At 35.5% G+C, this 17,880-nt stretch overlaps 1 protein-coding gene across 3 annotated transcripts in view; it reads left to right on the top strand.

Annotated features, from left to right (window-relative positions):
* Positions 1 to 17,880, top strand: part of DYNC2I1 (dynein 2 intermediate chain 1) — a 42,987-nt gene that overhangs the window by 22,018 nt on the left and 3,089 nt on the right. For all 3 annotated transcript variants that reach the window (XM_075746615.1, XM_075746613.1, XM_075746614.1), the window contains 14 exons: positions 931 to 1,123; positions 2,781 to 2,883; positions 6,183 to 6,312; positions 6,837 to 6,948; positions 7,315 to 7,409; positions 7,720 to 7,849; positions 8,759 to 8,931; positions 9,451 to 9,613; positions 11,975 to 12,088; positions 12,930 to 12,991; positions 15,534 to 15,585; positions 16,890 to 16,950; positions 17,198 to 17,294; positions 17,557 to 17,688. In XM_075746615.1, the coding sequence (XP_075602730.1) occupies positions 931 to 1,123; positions 2,781 to 2,883; positions 6,183 to 6,312; positions 6,837 to 6,948; positions 7,315 to 7,409; positions 7,720 to 7,849; positions 8,759 to 8,931; positions 9,451 to 9,613; positions 11,975 to 12,088; positions 12,930 to 12,991; positions 15,534 to 15,585; positions 16,890 to 16,950; positions 17,198 to 17,294; positions 17,557 to 17,688 (1,617 nt within the window). The remainder of the gene's footprint in view (positions 1 to 930; positions 1,124 to 2,780; positions 2,884 to 6,182; positions 6,313 to 6,836; positions 6,949 to 7,314; positions 7,410 to 7,719; positions 7,850 to 8,758; positions 8,932 to 9,450; positions 9,614 to 11,974; positions 12,089 to 12,929; positions 12,992 to 15,533; positions 15,586 to 16,889; positions 16,951 to 17,197; positions 17,295 to 17,556; positions 17,689 to 17,880) is intronic.

Below are 17,880 nucleotides of genomic sequence, written 5' to 3'. Positions count from 1 at the left end.
TGATGCTCTTTCTGTCTTCCTCAATTTCAGTTATTTAAATGGTTTTCTGTGAAAAATGCTGATTTTTTTTTTTAAAAATAATGAGAGCAAATAATCAGTTTCAGGAGGGGAAAAAGCCTTGTTGTTTTTCATTGCAAAAGTATTGTAGAAAAAAATATTGACAAGCAGCAGTGCCTTCACTAATTTAGTTGAACTCTGTTATTTTTAGCTCTCTTGTTCCTTTAAAGTTACTAAGATGGAAGAGTGTGTCGAATGTGCTTTCATTGATAGCTGAGCCAGCTACATCTTTGTTCAGCCAAGTTGAATTTATCTCCACTTACATTAGGAGTGATGTTGACTGTTGAGCTGTTTACTATAGTAGCCTTTTACCATTCAGTGGAGAGAAATGAGCACATTTAAGACTTACTCATATAATTTTTGTTAGGTGATTATTTTAGCATGAAATGAATTGTCTTAGTTAAGAGAATTATCAAAGTATGAGCCTTATGCATGGACTTGCAAACAGATATAGTTTAGTAAATTTGAGCCTGCCATTCAAGGGCAGCTTGAATTAAAACTATCAAATAAACAACTTTATACATCTATGAAGCATTTATGCCACTGAACACTGTCATTTTATTTCTTTAAAGAACACATAATGTACTTAAACATATAGTTACTACTTTAAGATTTATTTTTTTTTTAAAAAAGGAATCTATTTTGGGCACTGAAGAAAAACACTGTGGGATTGTCTTCTCTTGATTAAAATTACCACACAATCAAGACATGCCATTTTCTTTCTATCAGTTATTTTAGAATGAGGATTTATAGCCATCTATATGAAAATTTTATTTTTATTTTGACAGCATTTTATAATTTCTTAAAAAGACCGTGAAAAATACGTCTATAATTCATGTTTATTAGTTATTGAAAGTCCTGTTACTTTTAAAGGATTATGAAGATGATTTTGATGATGATGAAGACAAAAGTGGTCAAGAAGGAGGTGCAGAAGAAAACCTAAGAGAGATTCCATTTTCCAGAACATCAGAAATTGAAGAAATTCAAAGAGCAATTAGTGCAGAAAATGATAGAATTTGTACTTCACTGCCAAAAACTGAAAATGAAAAAAAGGAACCAATTGTGGGTATGTGACTAGATACCAGTCCTTTTTTATTTTTTTTTATTAAATGTATGAGTAACACATACAATTTACAAGTAAACAGGCCACTTTTTCTAGAACTCTGCCTAAAGGCAGAAATCTGGTCCTCTGGATGAGTCACTTAAATTTGTGGTTAAGTACTGTAACTTTCACATTGCTAAAGAATGATTCAGAGGCATTACTAATCATTTAAAATGTGAAGTATAAAAATTTACAGACTGACATTTAATATGTCTTATTTTGGGTAAGAGGAGGATATGAGAGTCTGGATTTCGAAAACTGGAGGAGTGCTAGAACAGTCTGGGGCTTCTGGTGACATTAATTTGCCTGTTTCTGTTAAGCAAAGTTGAAGCCACTGCTCTGGGTGGGAAGGCGAGATAAATACAGACACTACTTAAATATATAGTTCTGTATCACTTTTAAAATGCAGTTTTTTTCTGAAGTATGACTATGGAATTATTGACTTGTATTCAGTTGATCTGATACCTGTGAATACCAGATCTACTTATTTAACTAACTAGAGCTGTGGTTCCCCTTCGCACTGTTCACATACATGAATGGCAGTGTAAAATCATTGTGCAAAAGAATCTTAAACAGCTTTTCACTCTAGTTCGTACAAAGTTAGTACAGTCATGGAAGAATAGCATGGAGTTTCTGTAAGTCTTTACGGTATCAATATATTTTCAGTTAAGTCAGAACCAATATACTGTAATATGAATTTCTTCTTGCAGAAGATTTATGTAATTACTATTTTTCTAATAAACAATATGGAATCAATGAAAGAATTCCATTAATGCTATAGATCTAATGAACAGAATGAAATTCTAATATAGAATCAGATTTTAAAATTCTGTATTGTAGAACTTACTGCTTTGTTGTAAGTTACACAACACTTTTTTTAATGAAATTTTAATCTCACTTGGTTAAAATGGTTGTTGATCATTCTGGTAATGATTTTTGAAGTTTAAAAGCATTTACAAGTATTCTCTAAAAAAGCAGTCTTCTGCTGAGGAAGTGAAACACCAGTGGTCCTGACTGGAAGTTGGATATTAAGGTCAATTAGCTACCACCTAGCCAGGCAAGGGAGTAAAATTGACATGACATCAGATGTTGTAGTTGTTCTATTAACCGTGGCTTTTAAAGCAACAATTTTCAATGTCTCACTTATTCATCCAGGGGCATCAGTTAAGCTTGTGTTGATGAGGTTCTCCTCTAGCTGTAGTGGTGAATTCTTATTTAGACCTGTATCATGTGCATGATGCAGTCTGTGTGAATTTGATTTGACTTTTAGAATTGGTCTTAGAGTGTTTTACTGTACACAGGGGAACAAGGGACCTGCTAATGGCAGGAGAAAGAAAGAGGCACTACTGCATCATAGTCTTCTAAAATAAAAATTACAATGGTCAGTCATTTTGAATTGATTGGTAAAGGACCATAATAAGGGAAAAATGCTGGCTCGTTGCTGAAGTTAAGAAGCTTATTGTACTGACAGCTGTGCTAGAGCACATTGTGTAATGTGTGAACTAGTAACTTTTAGTAGCTGTGTTGTAATAAATCTGTTGCTTTTTAGACATACTACTTTACATTTTAATGCACTGTAAAGTGTGAATTATAACACTAACAATGTTTTATAATATAACAGAAAGGCAATACCCTTCTGTCAGAAACTCTTTTTGTGGAATATTCATGGATTTTCAAATGGCAAACCAACGACAAAGTAGCCGAAGTATGGCTAATAAGCAGAAGTAAGTATATTATAAGTAATCCACACAAAATGGCAATTCACTATGTAAGATGTAATTTTTTTCATTATATTTGAAATATTTGAAGTTTATAAACTTGAAGATTTTAGAGTCAAATATTATTTTGTAAGCTAACAGTAATTAGTTCATAAATAAATAAAACTTACAGGCTTTGCTACATGTCATTTTATGACAGAAATTTATCTATATATCAGTTTATATGTATCATTTTATTACAGAATGAGTTGCCAGGATTGTAATCTCTTTGTATAATTCTTCAGTCACTTAATTAGATACTGACTTGTAGTACTAAAGAGCAGGCCTTTTAGCTGCCCTCAGGACTTGGCAGAACGGTAGTTTCTTGAATTAATCAAGACTTTATATGGTACATACTGTTGCCAAAATAGCATGTTCCTTTTCAGGGATAACACCAGTTGGTGTAAAATCACATTATTACTGATCTAAAATTGATCTAGATTGGAGACAGACAGCTCTGTATTAAAGAAACAAATTGATGCCTGTTTCTTGTGGAACTTGCCAGGAGCTCCAGATTTATCTGAAGCACTGTATATATCTCCAATTTTCTGTTACATCAATTGGATGCATAAAGCAAGAATATTGATTTTTATTGGTAATACTAGATTCCACTGCTCCATGACTATATATCAGTGGCTAATCTTCACATAAAGGAGATCTTATTGTCTAGTCTGTCTAATTCACCTTGCCTAAATTTATATGCCCAAATTTTACATGAGTTCATGTAGACAGTGGAGACAGATTAGGAAATCATCATGGTTTAACCCAGCCAGAGCTAAAACAACCACACAGCCATTTGCTCACTCCCTCCCCGCCAGTGAGATGGGAGAGAGAATCAAAAATTAAAAAAAAAAAAAAAGGTAAAACTTGTGGGTTGAGATAAAGACAGTTTAATAGGACAGAAAAGGAAGATGATGATAACAATAACAATAGAATATACAAAACAAGTGATAAGCAGCACAATTTCTCACCACCCAAAGCCAATGCTTAGCTAGTTCCTGAGCTGCCCCACCTCCCAGCCAACTCCCAGCTATATACAGAGCATGACATCTTATGGTATGGAATATTCCTTTGGCCAGTTTGGGTCAGCAGTTCTAGCTGTGTCCCCTCTCAGCTTCTTGGGCGCCCTCCACCTTCTTGTTGGCAGGGTAGTATGAGAAGCTGAAAAGTCCTTGACTGCCTGGCAACAACTAAAATATTAGTGTGTTGTCAAGGTTGTTCTCATCCTAAATCCAAAACATAGCACTGTACCAGCTGCTAGGAAGAAGAGTAACTCTATCCCTGCCGAAACCAGGACAGAAATTCAGGAAGGCATCTCGCTGAAGAATTGCCTTCTGAAATGTTTGTCAGCCTCTACTAATCAAGTGCTATGACTGATCATGACTATGTATATAACTTTGTGTACATGCTAACAATGTGTATAGCCTGTGAAGATAACCAGAGTTTTCATGGAAAGAGAAAGGATTTGTGGAAATTAATGCTGTGATAATACATTTCTACCAGTAAATAGACTGAAAGCATCCCATAAATAAGCTGTGGCACTTTGGAGTTGTATGAATATGAGGCTTATTAGTTTATTTTAAGGATTTGTCTGCATGTATCATTAAGATTTGTAACTAGGAAGCAACTTTCGTACATTTGAATTAGGTGTCAGCAATCTGTGCCCACAATGTCTGTGAAGAAGTGGTGTATTAGGAAGTAGAAGTAAAAATAAAATGTTGGTAAGAAAACTGGATCAATGTCATTAAGTAGCAAAAAAAGAGATGTGAAAATTGTCCTTATGCATAAAGAAAAATCCAGCCTAAAATACTGGAGGAGCAATTCCAGCTCATGTTGCTGTAGTCTTTTCCCTTTTCAAGGACCATCTTACGGAGAAGAAATTGCAACTAGAATACGCATCTAGAAGACTGTTTAGATATGGAATTGCTACAGATCCATAATTGTATCTGGGTTGCATTTATATTAAAGATATTAAAAAAAACCCTGAAAGTGCAAGAAAGAGAAAGGGGAAAACTGACAAAAAATTTTCTCATTTCCAAGAAATCTGTACTATAGCGAGGCCATGGAATTAACTTGTAAACAGACATCTGTATGTAATTCAAGCAATTAACTCTTAAAATAATAGCTTTATGACATTAAAGCAGATAGTTGTGTAAATTGAGACAAAAATTGACTGTTTTTTCATTATCCACACATCCATATAAGTGGAGCGTTAGGAATCTCTTTGTAGTCAATGATAGTAAGAAATATCCCATAAATGTTTTTAGCATCTTGTCAGAATAAGATACAGTATATAAAGATAGACTTGTTTTCCAATTATGAATCACAATAGTTTTATTTGTGAGCAAAGATGACAAAATTAAGAATTGAGGTAGGCAGAAAGTAAAAGGATTGAGGGAAGCTGGATAAGGCAGGTGAGGTTTTTTTCCAGATACAGAATTTAGGAAGATGGAAATATTTGGCATTGCATAGGACAAAGAGATTAAGGTATCTCAAATACTGTACAATGTGCTAATCTTATTCTCAACCAAAAATGCAAGTGGGAAAATACATAGTCTATCTTAGTCCTGAGTACTCATTTTCATACAATTTAGATCAAGTCCAGTAGTCCAAATTAATGTTTTTTGAGAGGCCTCCTTTTGAGGGGGTCAGTATTCATGTCCACAGGTTATGAATCAGCAATGAATTTATTTCATGTATATATTGAAAATACATTTTAGGATTACTGCTATTTTTATTTGTTTCCCTGGTGGTACAAATTCAGGCAGTCTATCACCAATGAAGGTCATTCAGAATACATTTGAATAAGTCTAACAAAATCAGTACATTATAGATGTACACATATAGATGATGTAAATTAATGAGTTTAGGAGAATTAATCACCATTCTAACTATAGGAAAAAAGTGACATTCATCTGCTACCTCACAGAACAGCTTTTGAATACTTAGGCAAGATGATGGTGCTAGGCTTTGAGAGTTTGGGTTTATTTTATAATAAACCATGTAAGTTTGCTGTTTGCAATCAGTATTACATTTTCAAATATGATAATTATCTCAGTATAATATTGAGAACTCATGACAGTATTATATGTATTTCTATTGATGTGTTTTTATTTAACGATTAATTTTGGTATGGCTTCAATTCACATAGATCGATGGATTGTTAGATCTGTGGTACTGTACAAAATCAGGCTGATTTTCTTTTGGAATGCCAAATACTTGGTCTTAACCACTTTTTTCTTTCTCTTTTGTAATTCATTCTAAAGAAAACGGAGTTCAGAACTTCTCCCACTAATTGATCTGGACTTCTCAGTTAGTTTTTCTTTGTTGGATTTGCCTCCTGTAAATGAGTACGACATGTACATCAGGAATTTTGGTAAAATGAACACTAAGCAGGTGGGTAACAAATATGTAGTAGTATTAAATCCTGAAAGTGCTGATTCCTTTTCTGGAAAATAATTTTCTTTACAAAAGAAAGTTACTGAAGCTAATAGGATAGTAAAGTAATACAATAATATTTTTCATCTCTAAGTCTTAATTACCATAAAGCAATCATATCAAAACTTTTTAGCCACACAGACCATTTCCATTCTGTATTGGAAGAGGACTCACTTGTGTTCCTTCCCCATTTTGTAAAGTCCTTTCTATATCTTTGTGGCTCACTGTCCCAGGTATGCTGGGCTTAATGTTTACGCATAATGTAAGACATTCTGTATTTTTGCAGTAGGTCTAGCACTCTTGTGCAAAATGTGGTGAAGAGTGCATGCACAAAATAGTGACACCGTGTCAGTATGCTTAGGTCTGAATTTACAAACAGAAGAGGTTGGGCACATCAGTTTTAAAATGATTGTTTAAGTTCTATTCAGTTATGTGCTGTCATTCTTAGCACATATATTGATCACTTTATCTTCCTGCTTTAGGCATATGTTCAGTGTAACGAGGACAATCTTGATAGAGACGTTCAGACTGAAGAAGTTGAGACATTGGAGAAATGGACACAGCATCCAGGAGAAAGTGCCCTTGTATCTGGAGGTGAAGAACATTTTAATCTTAGTCATTCACGGATGTATGCCTGTAAACTTTCTCTTTTGAACTCACCTATTGGCAGAATTTGTAATGTGGCAGGCTGCATCAGTAGCAAACAGCTATAGGCACAGTGAATCTTGTCGTAGAGGGGGTGGAGAATAAGTGGCAGAAATAGTTTCTTCCTCTTGGATTGCTGTTGGCAGCAGATGCAATTCCCCAACAGATCTCGTTCTTCAATACTGTTATTGCTGCTGAAGAGAAGTTGATTCCTGCCACGCTCATCTTGCTTAAAAATTACATTATTCTTACAGTTTTCTTGATTGATTCCCTTTTGAAGCTTCAAGTTTGGTTTTGGTTTTGGTTTTCTCTTAGGTCCCATAAGTAGCCAGGATATGTCAGTGAATGGAGCTCTGACACCTAAAATTGATTCACAAAGATTAGCAAACTTCCTCCGGTCTGCTTGCCAGGTACATTTTGTGCTCTTAATATCCCTTATGAGATGTGTGAATAAGTATACAGTGTGATATATCACTTACGCTACTTGTTCTGACTAATTTAAGTAATACTTACTATCAGTGAGATTCATCTCTCTGCAAAGGAATGGAACCAGCGCTGTGCAACTTTTATATCTCTAAAGCCATACTTGCAAATATATAAAATTAACAAGAGGTTATAAAGATTTGTTAAATTAATCCACATACTTTAGAAAGCTGCAAATAGCAAAGCTGAAAGATAAGACAACCCTTTTATTTCTGTAAATGTAATTATGTTTGAAAGGTGATTGCTGTTTTGCTAGAGGAAGATCAAGTTGCAACAGAACCCACGTGGAAAATAAGATCTCAACAAACCAGTCTGTCTATTAGTGATAGCTGTTCCCAGTTGAATACTAACCAGCCATTCCTCCATGGTAAGGGAACTTTATTCTACACCTTTTACTATACAGTGCGTGCTCTTCTTTCTTATGCAAAATACCATGTTCTTTGTCATGACTGAAGCGCAAACAGCACATCTCAGGCTATGTAGATGATGTAAAGCCCACTTTGCTTTTAATTAATCTTGCTGTAACTCTGCAGATTGGTTTTGCATACAGAGCATCCTGGTTGCTGTGAAACCAGAAATATAACCAGTGATTAGCATGATATAAGGGTGCTCTGGATGTAATTTCTTGCCCCTGTTGTTGAAGGGCCATTCCAAGGGGTGTTATTTTGTTTAGGCTCTTTATGCTGAAAGTAGGGCCAAAGGTGCAAATAAAGCAAGGTTTTTGAACAGGAAGAGTATAGGCTGATAGATTTGCACTGCAGCTGTATCTTCCCTATATAAACAGTAAAAGTTCAGATGAAAAGAAATATGAAAAAGAAAACATTTGTAATTATGTCAGTAAGACGTATTATAACACAAAACCATACGTGTTCTAACATGAACACATGAGATGAAACAGGAAAAGCCTGGCCTGTGCTGTTTCCTGTTTGAGATTTAGCTTAATTTTCAGTCTATATACTGACACCAGATCAGATTGGTTTGCTTTATGTGCAGAATAATTATTCTGTAAACTTCCTGGCTCTCCTTCTTTTTGTTTTCTACTTACTTCTACATTTTTTGATTCCTTCTCTAGTCCTTCCTTTTTTCTTGTATAGCATCAAAAGCAACCCACTGTTAATAGAATTATTCTTCATAATTGCATCTTAGCTTCCTTGCATGTTGCTATAGCAGCTAAATATGCTTCTTCATCTGCAGGGACTTCACTTCTTTATTTATTTCTTTTCTTCTTTGTTTGTTTGTGGTTTGTTTTGTTGTGTTTTTTTTTTAAATGGTTTAGACCGAAAAATATCCTGCCTATATGTCTCTCAAGTTCAGAGGCAGACACTACTTTCTGTTCACGGATTACCTGAAAAGGCAGGTGGTGTTTTACTGAACAGAAAAAGCATCATATGCGTCTGGAACATCTGGCAGCCCTCCAGTCCACAGAAAGTTTTAATATGCGACTCAGAGGTATGTTTTCATAGTATTGTATAGTTGCCTATTGAATAAGTGGCTTTATTATGTGTATTTTGTTTTCTAGTCTTGCCACAAGATCTTTTGAGAAACACATTTGAACCTAGTGAGCAAAACACTTTCTCATTCCATTTTGTGCTCCAGTACTAGAATGTAGTGAAGGTGATTTTGTTTGTTTGTTTTTTCATTTTTACTCCATTTCACGGTTGAATAGTGAACAGAAGTAAAATAGCTGTTTCAGATGTTGTCAGGACTTCTCTCTTCCCATCATACAGTTGAATCACCTCCTTTAGTTTGTGTTGGCAGATGCAGATTACACAAGTGTCTTGAAAAGGAAAGGCCTACTGAAAGTCTGGTATTGTACTTCCCTTTTAAATAAATTGTCCTTCTGCCACAAACACCTGTAAGCTGTCTTTTCTGGATTTGCATGCCTAGGAAGATCAAACATATTTCAGGCTTATGAAATCATTGGTCTTTTTCATAATATCAACCATGCATCTTTTTACTGCTTAACAGGTGATATGTTGCTGCTTTAGTCCCAGTAAAACAACATTAGTTTTTGCTGGGACAATAGATGGTTCGTTGCTGGTGTGGGATCTTCGAGAAGACTCAAGAATGCACCCTCATATAACAATTGGTGAAACTGCCTGGATGTTTAGAGTTCCAACATTTTCCACTGGTTAGTGTCTATGTGTTCTGATTAGTCATTTTGTGGATGGTGAAACAATTCCACTACTAATTCTGCTAAGAACACTCTTTCTCAGTAGCCAGGTTTATCCAGTTCAGATATTATATTTAGTCAAGTAAAAATTACCACTCAGTAATAGCTGTTAAGAAATGTAAGCCAGCTAAATACGCATCAAGCACTGAGAATAGAGGGGTGGAGAAGATGTAGAACCTAAGGAGCATTGTAATACTGAAATGGGCTGCTCAACTACTGAAATGATTAGCTTAATCAATTTTCATCATGTTATCTCCCTTAGTATAACCTACATTTCTTTTTTATCTACATCTAAACACACATATTAAGATGTATTAAAAAAGTCAAAGTAATTTAAGACTGTAAACCACACTTTTTCAAATGTCATTTAAAGGTTGAAATCTGTACAAATTGTCACCTGTCTTGATGTTTCTATGAGGTTGCATGCAAGGTACCTATCGAAGTGTATACATGCATAAGCTCTGTTGGAATCAGTGCAGTGCTACTCTGTGGGATCTAGAGAGCTATTCATCTCATCCTAATGTAGATATCTGTATATGGTTAGCTGGATTGATTGTGTTGATTAGATTTAGTTCACTTACAGATATTATACAGCTGTCTTAAATGTAGATAGCATTGTAGATGTCCGTATCTTTGGCCTGAATCTCATCCTTACACATTTCTAAAATTCCATTTCTGTAACTTTATAACTTCTGGATTCTGTCTAGATACGCTAAAAGTTGAGTCAGGATTGTGCTTGTTTATTGCTAATTTATCAATTGTTGTAGCAATGTAAAATTTAGGAATTTCTCATATTTTCATCACATACACAATTGTACTTTTTATGGTACTATTAGTTCAGGATATATGAATAATTTTGGGGATCACATCATTGGAAACAAGTGGTTTATGAAGGCTAAATGTCAGAGGTGATCTATGTAATGGAGTAAGTTGAATTCTGACTTCCACAGTTAGCAATCAGTTACTTTTACTCTTTTATTTAAGGGATTTTGAAGCTGTGACTAAACTTTGGGGCCCAAAAGCTCTCTGATTCAGTATCTCTAGATACATAAGATACTCAGTACAAAGTACTTCACTCTGCATTTGGATTGGTGTATGAGATCCTTACAATTTTATCTGATGGAAAGGAATGGATCTTTATGCCTATTACCAATGTTTGTCATTGCAAATTTAAATAGAGCAGGAAATCATTAATCTTACTGAAGTTTTCAATGCATGTAGTAGTATGTTGAGATATTGGGAATGAGGTGTACGTACCGGCAGTTCGACCCTTGATTTTTCTCAATCTTAATTATAAAATTTCTTGGCACTATATTGTACCTTGGAGTGAAAAATAACACACAGCAATATTTTTAAAAATTATTTTATTATTGTAAAATAGGTCCTCCTTTATGTATTTTTCCTTTTTTGTGTGTGTGTGCAGGTGCTACTATTTAACTGACAGTGACATATTATTTTTCTAAAAAGACCCGCTGCACACATGCACAAAATCATCTTTTGTTTACAAGTGTGTCTAACTGCAGTAGCCATGTTAAAGTGAACATTAGTTGGTAGTTGATAGACTTAATTTTTTTAATAGATCAAAGATGCTTGATCGTGTGTTGCACAGTGGGCTAGTAGTCAAGTGTCACAGTGGGCTAGTAGTCAAGCGTGTGTATACAGTTTCATGTAGTTGCTTATATAAGCAAGCAGGTTTTAATGCTGTGTACTTAGGAAGCTTTATGCCTTTAATCTTAAATGAGATTAAGTTCAGTGCACAGGGAAAGTTCAGGAATCAAGAGTATCTGACAAAGAATGCATTTTGAAATTAAATATACATTTATTTTAAAATGTTATAAAAGCATAAATACATATTTTCTTGTGGTGAATTTTTTGTTTCAAGGTAGTTACTTTCTGTTAAATAATACTTTGTAAGAGTAATTTTTCTTCAATTTTGTCTTTTCTATAGTGAGCAGTGATTTATTTCTACCTCTGTAGTTTATGGAGCTTGAAATTAGCATAATTCTTTTCATGGTAAATCTGAAATGGCAGGTTTAATGAAATGTTGGTATACTGGCATAAATGGTGCAGCAGTCATTTGGAAAATGAGAAGTAAATACAAATGGTGAAACATTGATTTATCTAGTAGTATATTGTTAATTTGGGAAACAGTTTGCATTATTGTATTTCAGACTTTTACAAAGTAATTTCTTATGGAGTTCATTATTTGCCATTCCTTCTTTGTAGTCATCATTCTCCTATAAGCGGAAAAGTGATTAGGGTTTTGTTGTTGTTGTTGAAAATAATACAGTGTTTACTTTTCATTATTTTTAATTACAGATGGCATTCTAAACTCAGTAAACCACACCTCCCCTATACTAGCAGTGGAACCTGTCTCAACCTCTCTTTACAATGATCAGAATTATGGGCTCTCAAGCCTCTCTTATCAGAAGGGTATGTAAAAGCATCATTGTGTCTGAGTCTTTCTTTATATATCTAGTAAAACAAATATATAATAGCCAAAATCCAGTTTATAATTCCATTCTGACTCTTAAGTTGTCTGTAGTATGAATTGCATGCAACATTCATGGTTTTTTCTGCTCTTATTTTTATGTAACATTCATTCACTGCAGTTTCACATCAGGTGTGGGTGCATGCTTGTTATAATGTTTGTTTTCAAGACAAAATTTTGTTCTTCCATGATAAAACAAGTTACCACTCAAGAACTGCCTTTAGATAAGTCTCAGTGCTTCTATAATGTCCAGAAAAACCCTGTCCAAATCAGTGGAGCAACTTGCTTATATCTGAAAGCACTTAAAATGTGGGACTGTACTTGGTGGTTCTTCCTGTGCCTTTTGCCTAATTTTTTCATGACCAGCCTTTGCAAAGAGACTTTAATCTTCATGCCCCTAAATTCTCAGGCAGTGTGCTAGAGGAGATATTATTACTTCCATTGCAGATTTTCACTTTGAAATCCATAGTAGTCCGATGAAATGTGCTGCATATTGCAGGTTTTACAAGATTTCATCTATTACACTTTATTTTCTGTTCCAAAGTCAATGCAGAATCCAGACACTTTAAAAGTTGCAGACAGAGATCACCTGCCTGTCTGAGAGGACAAACTGAACATACTAGTTTCATGCCTTTTTCTTCTTTGGTAGAATTAGGGCACTTTCTGGTTTTTATGAAGCTGAGAGGATCATAGAAGTTTCAGAGAATTAACCTAGGAATCCTTTGATACTGTTCAGGATGAAGGTCAGTGTATGAATATAAATTGTTACTATTCCTTCCATAGAAATGTCAGGCCCTCCATTTCAGGTAGCTTCAATGGATGAAAATGGAATCCTCAATACGTGGGTGAGTAATATACATATGAAAAGAGAGAGCATCACATGTTGGAATAATAAAATACTTCTTCAAATATACCAACCCAAATCCGGGATTTCTGATGGGAATTTCCTCCCTGAAAAGTACAGCAACACTAGCCATTCTGTTAGAATTCTCCTCAAAATTTTTGCCCTGACTCCCAAATGCCATGAAGTTATCCTTAGGCAAAACTATTAACAGGTACATGAATTAATGAAAACAGGCAATCAGTAGTTCTGCTTCATAGGAATATGTTCACATTAATTGAATAATAGACCTGGGTCCTCTTTCACCCGCTTATTTTATTTGAATCACAATGGTGTCAGAGACTGTACTGAATGTATGTGAGAAATGGCATTCCTGATTTATATAAAAGAGGCAAAATGTGAAAATCTGTGGATAAGATTACCCTGCCTAAAATATGACAGCCAGGTAAGCACTGGGTCTGTTGCTCTTAATTGCCAGGTGTAAGAAATCGGGAAAGGAAGGCAAGAGACCAACATGGATGAGTCAAGACCTGCTTGTCAAACTAAAGAGCAAGAAGGAAATGTAGAGGCAGTGGAAACAGGGACAGGTATCCTGGGAAGAGTATAGGGATACTGCCCAGGTGTGTAGGAATGGGGTTAGGAAGGCCAAGGCACATGGCTGGAGCTGAACTTGGCAAGGGATGCAAAAAATAATAAGAAGGGCTTCTACAAGTATGTCAGCCAGAAAAGGAACGTCAAAGAAAGTGTAGTACCCAATGAACAAGACTAGCAAACTGGTAGTAACAGAGAAGAAGGCTGAGGTACTCCACAACTTTTTTTTGCCTCAGTCTTCACTGGCAACCTCTCTTCCCACACCTCTCAAGTAGATGGACCGCAAGACAGGGACTGCAAAGTCCTTCCCACTGTGAGAGAAGAACAGGTTCATGACCACTGGAGGAACCTGAACATACATAAGTCAGTGGGACCTGACGAGATGCATCCCAGGGTCATGAGGGAATTGGCTGATGCAGTTGCCAAGCCACTCTTTATGACATTTGAAAAGACATGGTAGTCAGGTGAGTCCCTGGTGACTGGAAAAAGGGAAACATTGCATCCATTTTAGAAAAGAGTAGAAAGGAGGGCCCTGGGAACTACTGACCTTGTCAGCCTCACCTCTGTACCTGGAAGATCATGGAACAGATCCTCCTAGAAGCTATGCTAAGGCACATGGAGAACAGGGAGGTGATTTGAGACAGCCAGCATGACTTCACCAAGGACAAGTCTTGCCTGACCAACCTAGTGGCTTTCTGTGATGGAGTGACTACATCAGTGGACAAGGGAAGAGCTACGGATGTCATCTATCTGGACTTCTGTAAGGCCTTTGACACAGTCCTCCACAACATAGACTGGTTTGAGTTGGAAGGGACCTCAACGATCATCTAGTTCTGACCCCCCTGCTGCAGGCAGGGACATCCTCTACTAGACCAGGTTGCCCAATGCCCCGTCCAGCCTGGCCTTGAACACTTCCAGGGATGGGGCATCCACAACTTCTCTGGGCAACCTGTTCCAGTGCCTCACCACCCTTACAGTAAAGAACTTCTTCCTTATATCTAATCTAAATCTCCCCTCCTGGGGACCTACAGGAAAGCTGGTGAGGGACTGTTTATCAGGGAGCGTAGTGACAGGACAAGGGGTAATGGGTTTAAGCTGAAGGAGGGTCAATTTAGATTAGATGTGAGAAAGCAATTCTTTACTGTGAGGGTGGTGAGGCACTGGCACAAGTTGCCCATAGAAGCTGTGGATGCCCCATCCCTGGAAGTGTTCAAGGCCAGGCTGGATGAGGCTTTGGGCAACCTGGTCTAGTGGAGGGTGTCCCTGCCCATGGCAGGGGGGGTGGAACTAGATGATCTTTAAGGTCCCTTCCGACCCAAACCACTCTATGATTCTATGACCTTTAAAGGTCCTTTCCGACCCAAACTATTCTATGGTTCTAATTACTGTCCTGACAACTCTTCTTTCTGTTGGATGTTTTCAGTCTCCTTGTGATGCAGCTTTGGCCTAGCTGTTGAACCTGTTTGCATCTGAATTAATCTTGCTTGAAGAACTGAATGGCTTAGTGAATAATAAGGGGATAAAAGCATTTCTTTTCTATATCACTAGTTAAGTCCCTTAAAGCTCTAAGTAACTTAGGTAGCAACAGATTCAGGCCAAATGATCTATCCGTTATTTCATGAACACTGAAAAGCACAGGAAGTGTGTTACAATTCCTTGTTTGGGTGTTGGGGTTGTTTTACCAATCAAACCAACAAGATGCCAAATAGCGATTAAGTGTAGAATGTCACTTCCCATATTCTGCTTTCCAGCAGGGAACATCCAGCAGGAATGTGAAGCTACTTTTAGCATTGCACGCATTGACAGGGGATAGACAATCTACCTGTAATCATTGTAACGTTAGATTTACCTGTCTAAATGTTCTTTTAGAGTTATACATTATTACAATTAGTTAAAAAACTTTAAAAGTCTGGTAAATATGTATTGCTTATTAATGTTAAATGTTGATTTTTCAGGTAGTTGTTGAATTGGAAAAAGTGGATTTAGCTGGTTCACAAACTGATTTAGGTGAGTACTGTACATTAGAGGTAAAGTGCTTAAGTTTTGAGATTATGAAGTTAGAAGAGAGGGGAAGAGTCAGCGATGACAAAAAATAGTTTAGAAGAAGGCAAAATTACTGAGGAAGAGATTTTTTCTCAATAAGACTTATATCTAATATTTGGCACTATTAGTTAGGTATCATGAGACTTATTTTCACTGCTACCTGAATCTCATCTGCTAATTCTGTATTGGCGATTGCCACCTCATATGACCACATTTCTTATAATGTCAAAGCAGATTTCTGTGTCCTCAACAGCTTTTTTCCAAAGAATATGAGATCTTATGTCCCTCATAGTCATCCTGTTCTTTCTTGAGTTTTAACCAAATCTGTTATATGCTTTCATTGTTGCTTGTATCTGCATTTTGATAATTGTCCTGAAAGTTCTCTTTTGGGTGAGGTACTTAATTTAGCGTGAGGAAAAAAGTTTCCATGAAAAAAGTAAAGAATAAAGTCCATTCAGCCCTTTTTGAGTTACCTGAATACAGAAAATTATGGGTTTTGTTCTTTGAATAAATTTAGATTTACATACTTACCTAACTGGAAAAGGCTGTGATTAAATTTTAATTTTACTTTTACATGTATTTTAGTTTTACATTACAACTGATACATTTTAAAATACATATATGAACAACCAAGTAATGCTAACAAACTAGAATTTTCTAATTTATAAGCTCGTGTGCAATGTCTGGCTATATTAAGCTGCTAAAGCTGGATATCATATCAGCAGAGAGGTACATTTTAAAGTTATGGTTGCTTGTTGACACAGTTTTACGGCTGCCAGCATTCATTTCTTTCCTCTTCAAAAAAATACTTGTGTTTGAAGGATTTCAATTATTTATGCTATTCTCTACTAACAAGTCACGTAGACCACCTTTATGGAAGCATTATTACAGTCTCTCATGGTTATAATTCATTGTCAAAGACCAAAGTGACATAAATGTACATTTTCACCATTAATGGAATTGGGTTTTATAGAGTGATATTGCATGATGTTACATGCATACCATAAAACTAAAACACATAATTGTGCTTCCCTTTCTCTGTCCTCCTTTTATTTTTGGATTTCTGATAGATTACAACTCTTCAGATTTGAATTCTGAAGTAAATAGTTCTAAATGATGTAAGATTCTTACATATTAAAAGCTATATCTACAATAAACAATTCTGAAGTATCCTTTTTTTTTATTAGCTTAGATTTTAATTTGATGATAGTGCTTTCTTAATGCAGAATGCTTAAATCAGTTTAAACAATTATTTTACGTAATTTCAGGTTTAGTTCCTGGAGGGAAAGTGAAGTTAGTACATAGTTCTACTATGGAATTGAGTAACAGGTAAGAAAACAGGGGCACTTAGATTTTACATGTGTATCTCACAAAGCTAATTTTTCCTATACTTTATTAAATTACTGTTAAATATTTAACAACATTTTCATTAGTTGTTTGTTGTTTTTTTTTTAATACACACTTTTCCTAGAGCGATTCATAGATATTTTAAATCAAGATTTCTTTATGTACTTGCATCACTTTAGGAGACAACTTCCTGTATTTATGTCATTTTCTACCTTTCTGTTTTTCCTAGCCTTTTCCCAAAGGATGTCCGCCAGAGAATGCCCCAAACATTGACTATTAAATTTCTTTCTTCTAATCCTAATCATTTCATTGTCGGAACAAACATTGTGAGTAATATGGTAAAATTCATTTCATTGTTTTTTGGTTTTGGAAGCTGCCCCATTTACTTGGAATTTTAGCAGTAGATTGTATATAAAATTTATAATTTGAGACTTTTGTTAAAATCTGTTAGCTATTAAAATTTCTAAGCTGTTACGGATCTTTTTAAGGTAACAACTCTGTGAATTATTTAACTTTTTTTTATAATACTGTAATGCAAGTTTGTTTAATTTTCTTTTGTTTAATTAATTTTCTTTATATTGTTCATAGGGTCTGGTAGGCCATGGTACAAGACATGATTTAAGAGTTGTTCCGAAGCTATTCAGACCCCGGGAGAGCGGACTAAGATCAATAGGCATCAATGCAATTGATTTCTCCCCTTTTGGAAAGCCACTGTTTTTGGTATGAAAACATTTTAATACAAGTTTCATTTTTTAATTTCTTACTGAGGGAATATTTCTAATTTGACATATTTAACTAGATGTGATAGTTGATTTACCTCACTAATTCTGACATGCCACAAAGGGTGGCAACAAATCTTGTGTCCTGGTTGTTAGGACTTTGCTTATGTGAAAGGTGGAGCATCTGGCTCAC

The sequence above is a fragment of the Balearica regulorum genome, chromosome 2 (genome assembly GCF_011004875.1).
Source record: "Balearica regulorum gibbericeps isolate bBalReg1 chromosome 2, bBalReg1.pri, whole genome shotgun sequence".
Classification (NCBI taxonomy): domain Eukaryota; kingdom Metazoa; phylum Chordata; class Aves; order Gruiformes; family Gruidae; genus Balearica; species Balearica regulorum.
This window is presented reverse-complemented; position numbering and strand designations above follow the sequence as displayed.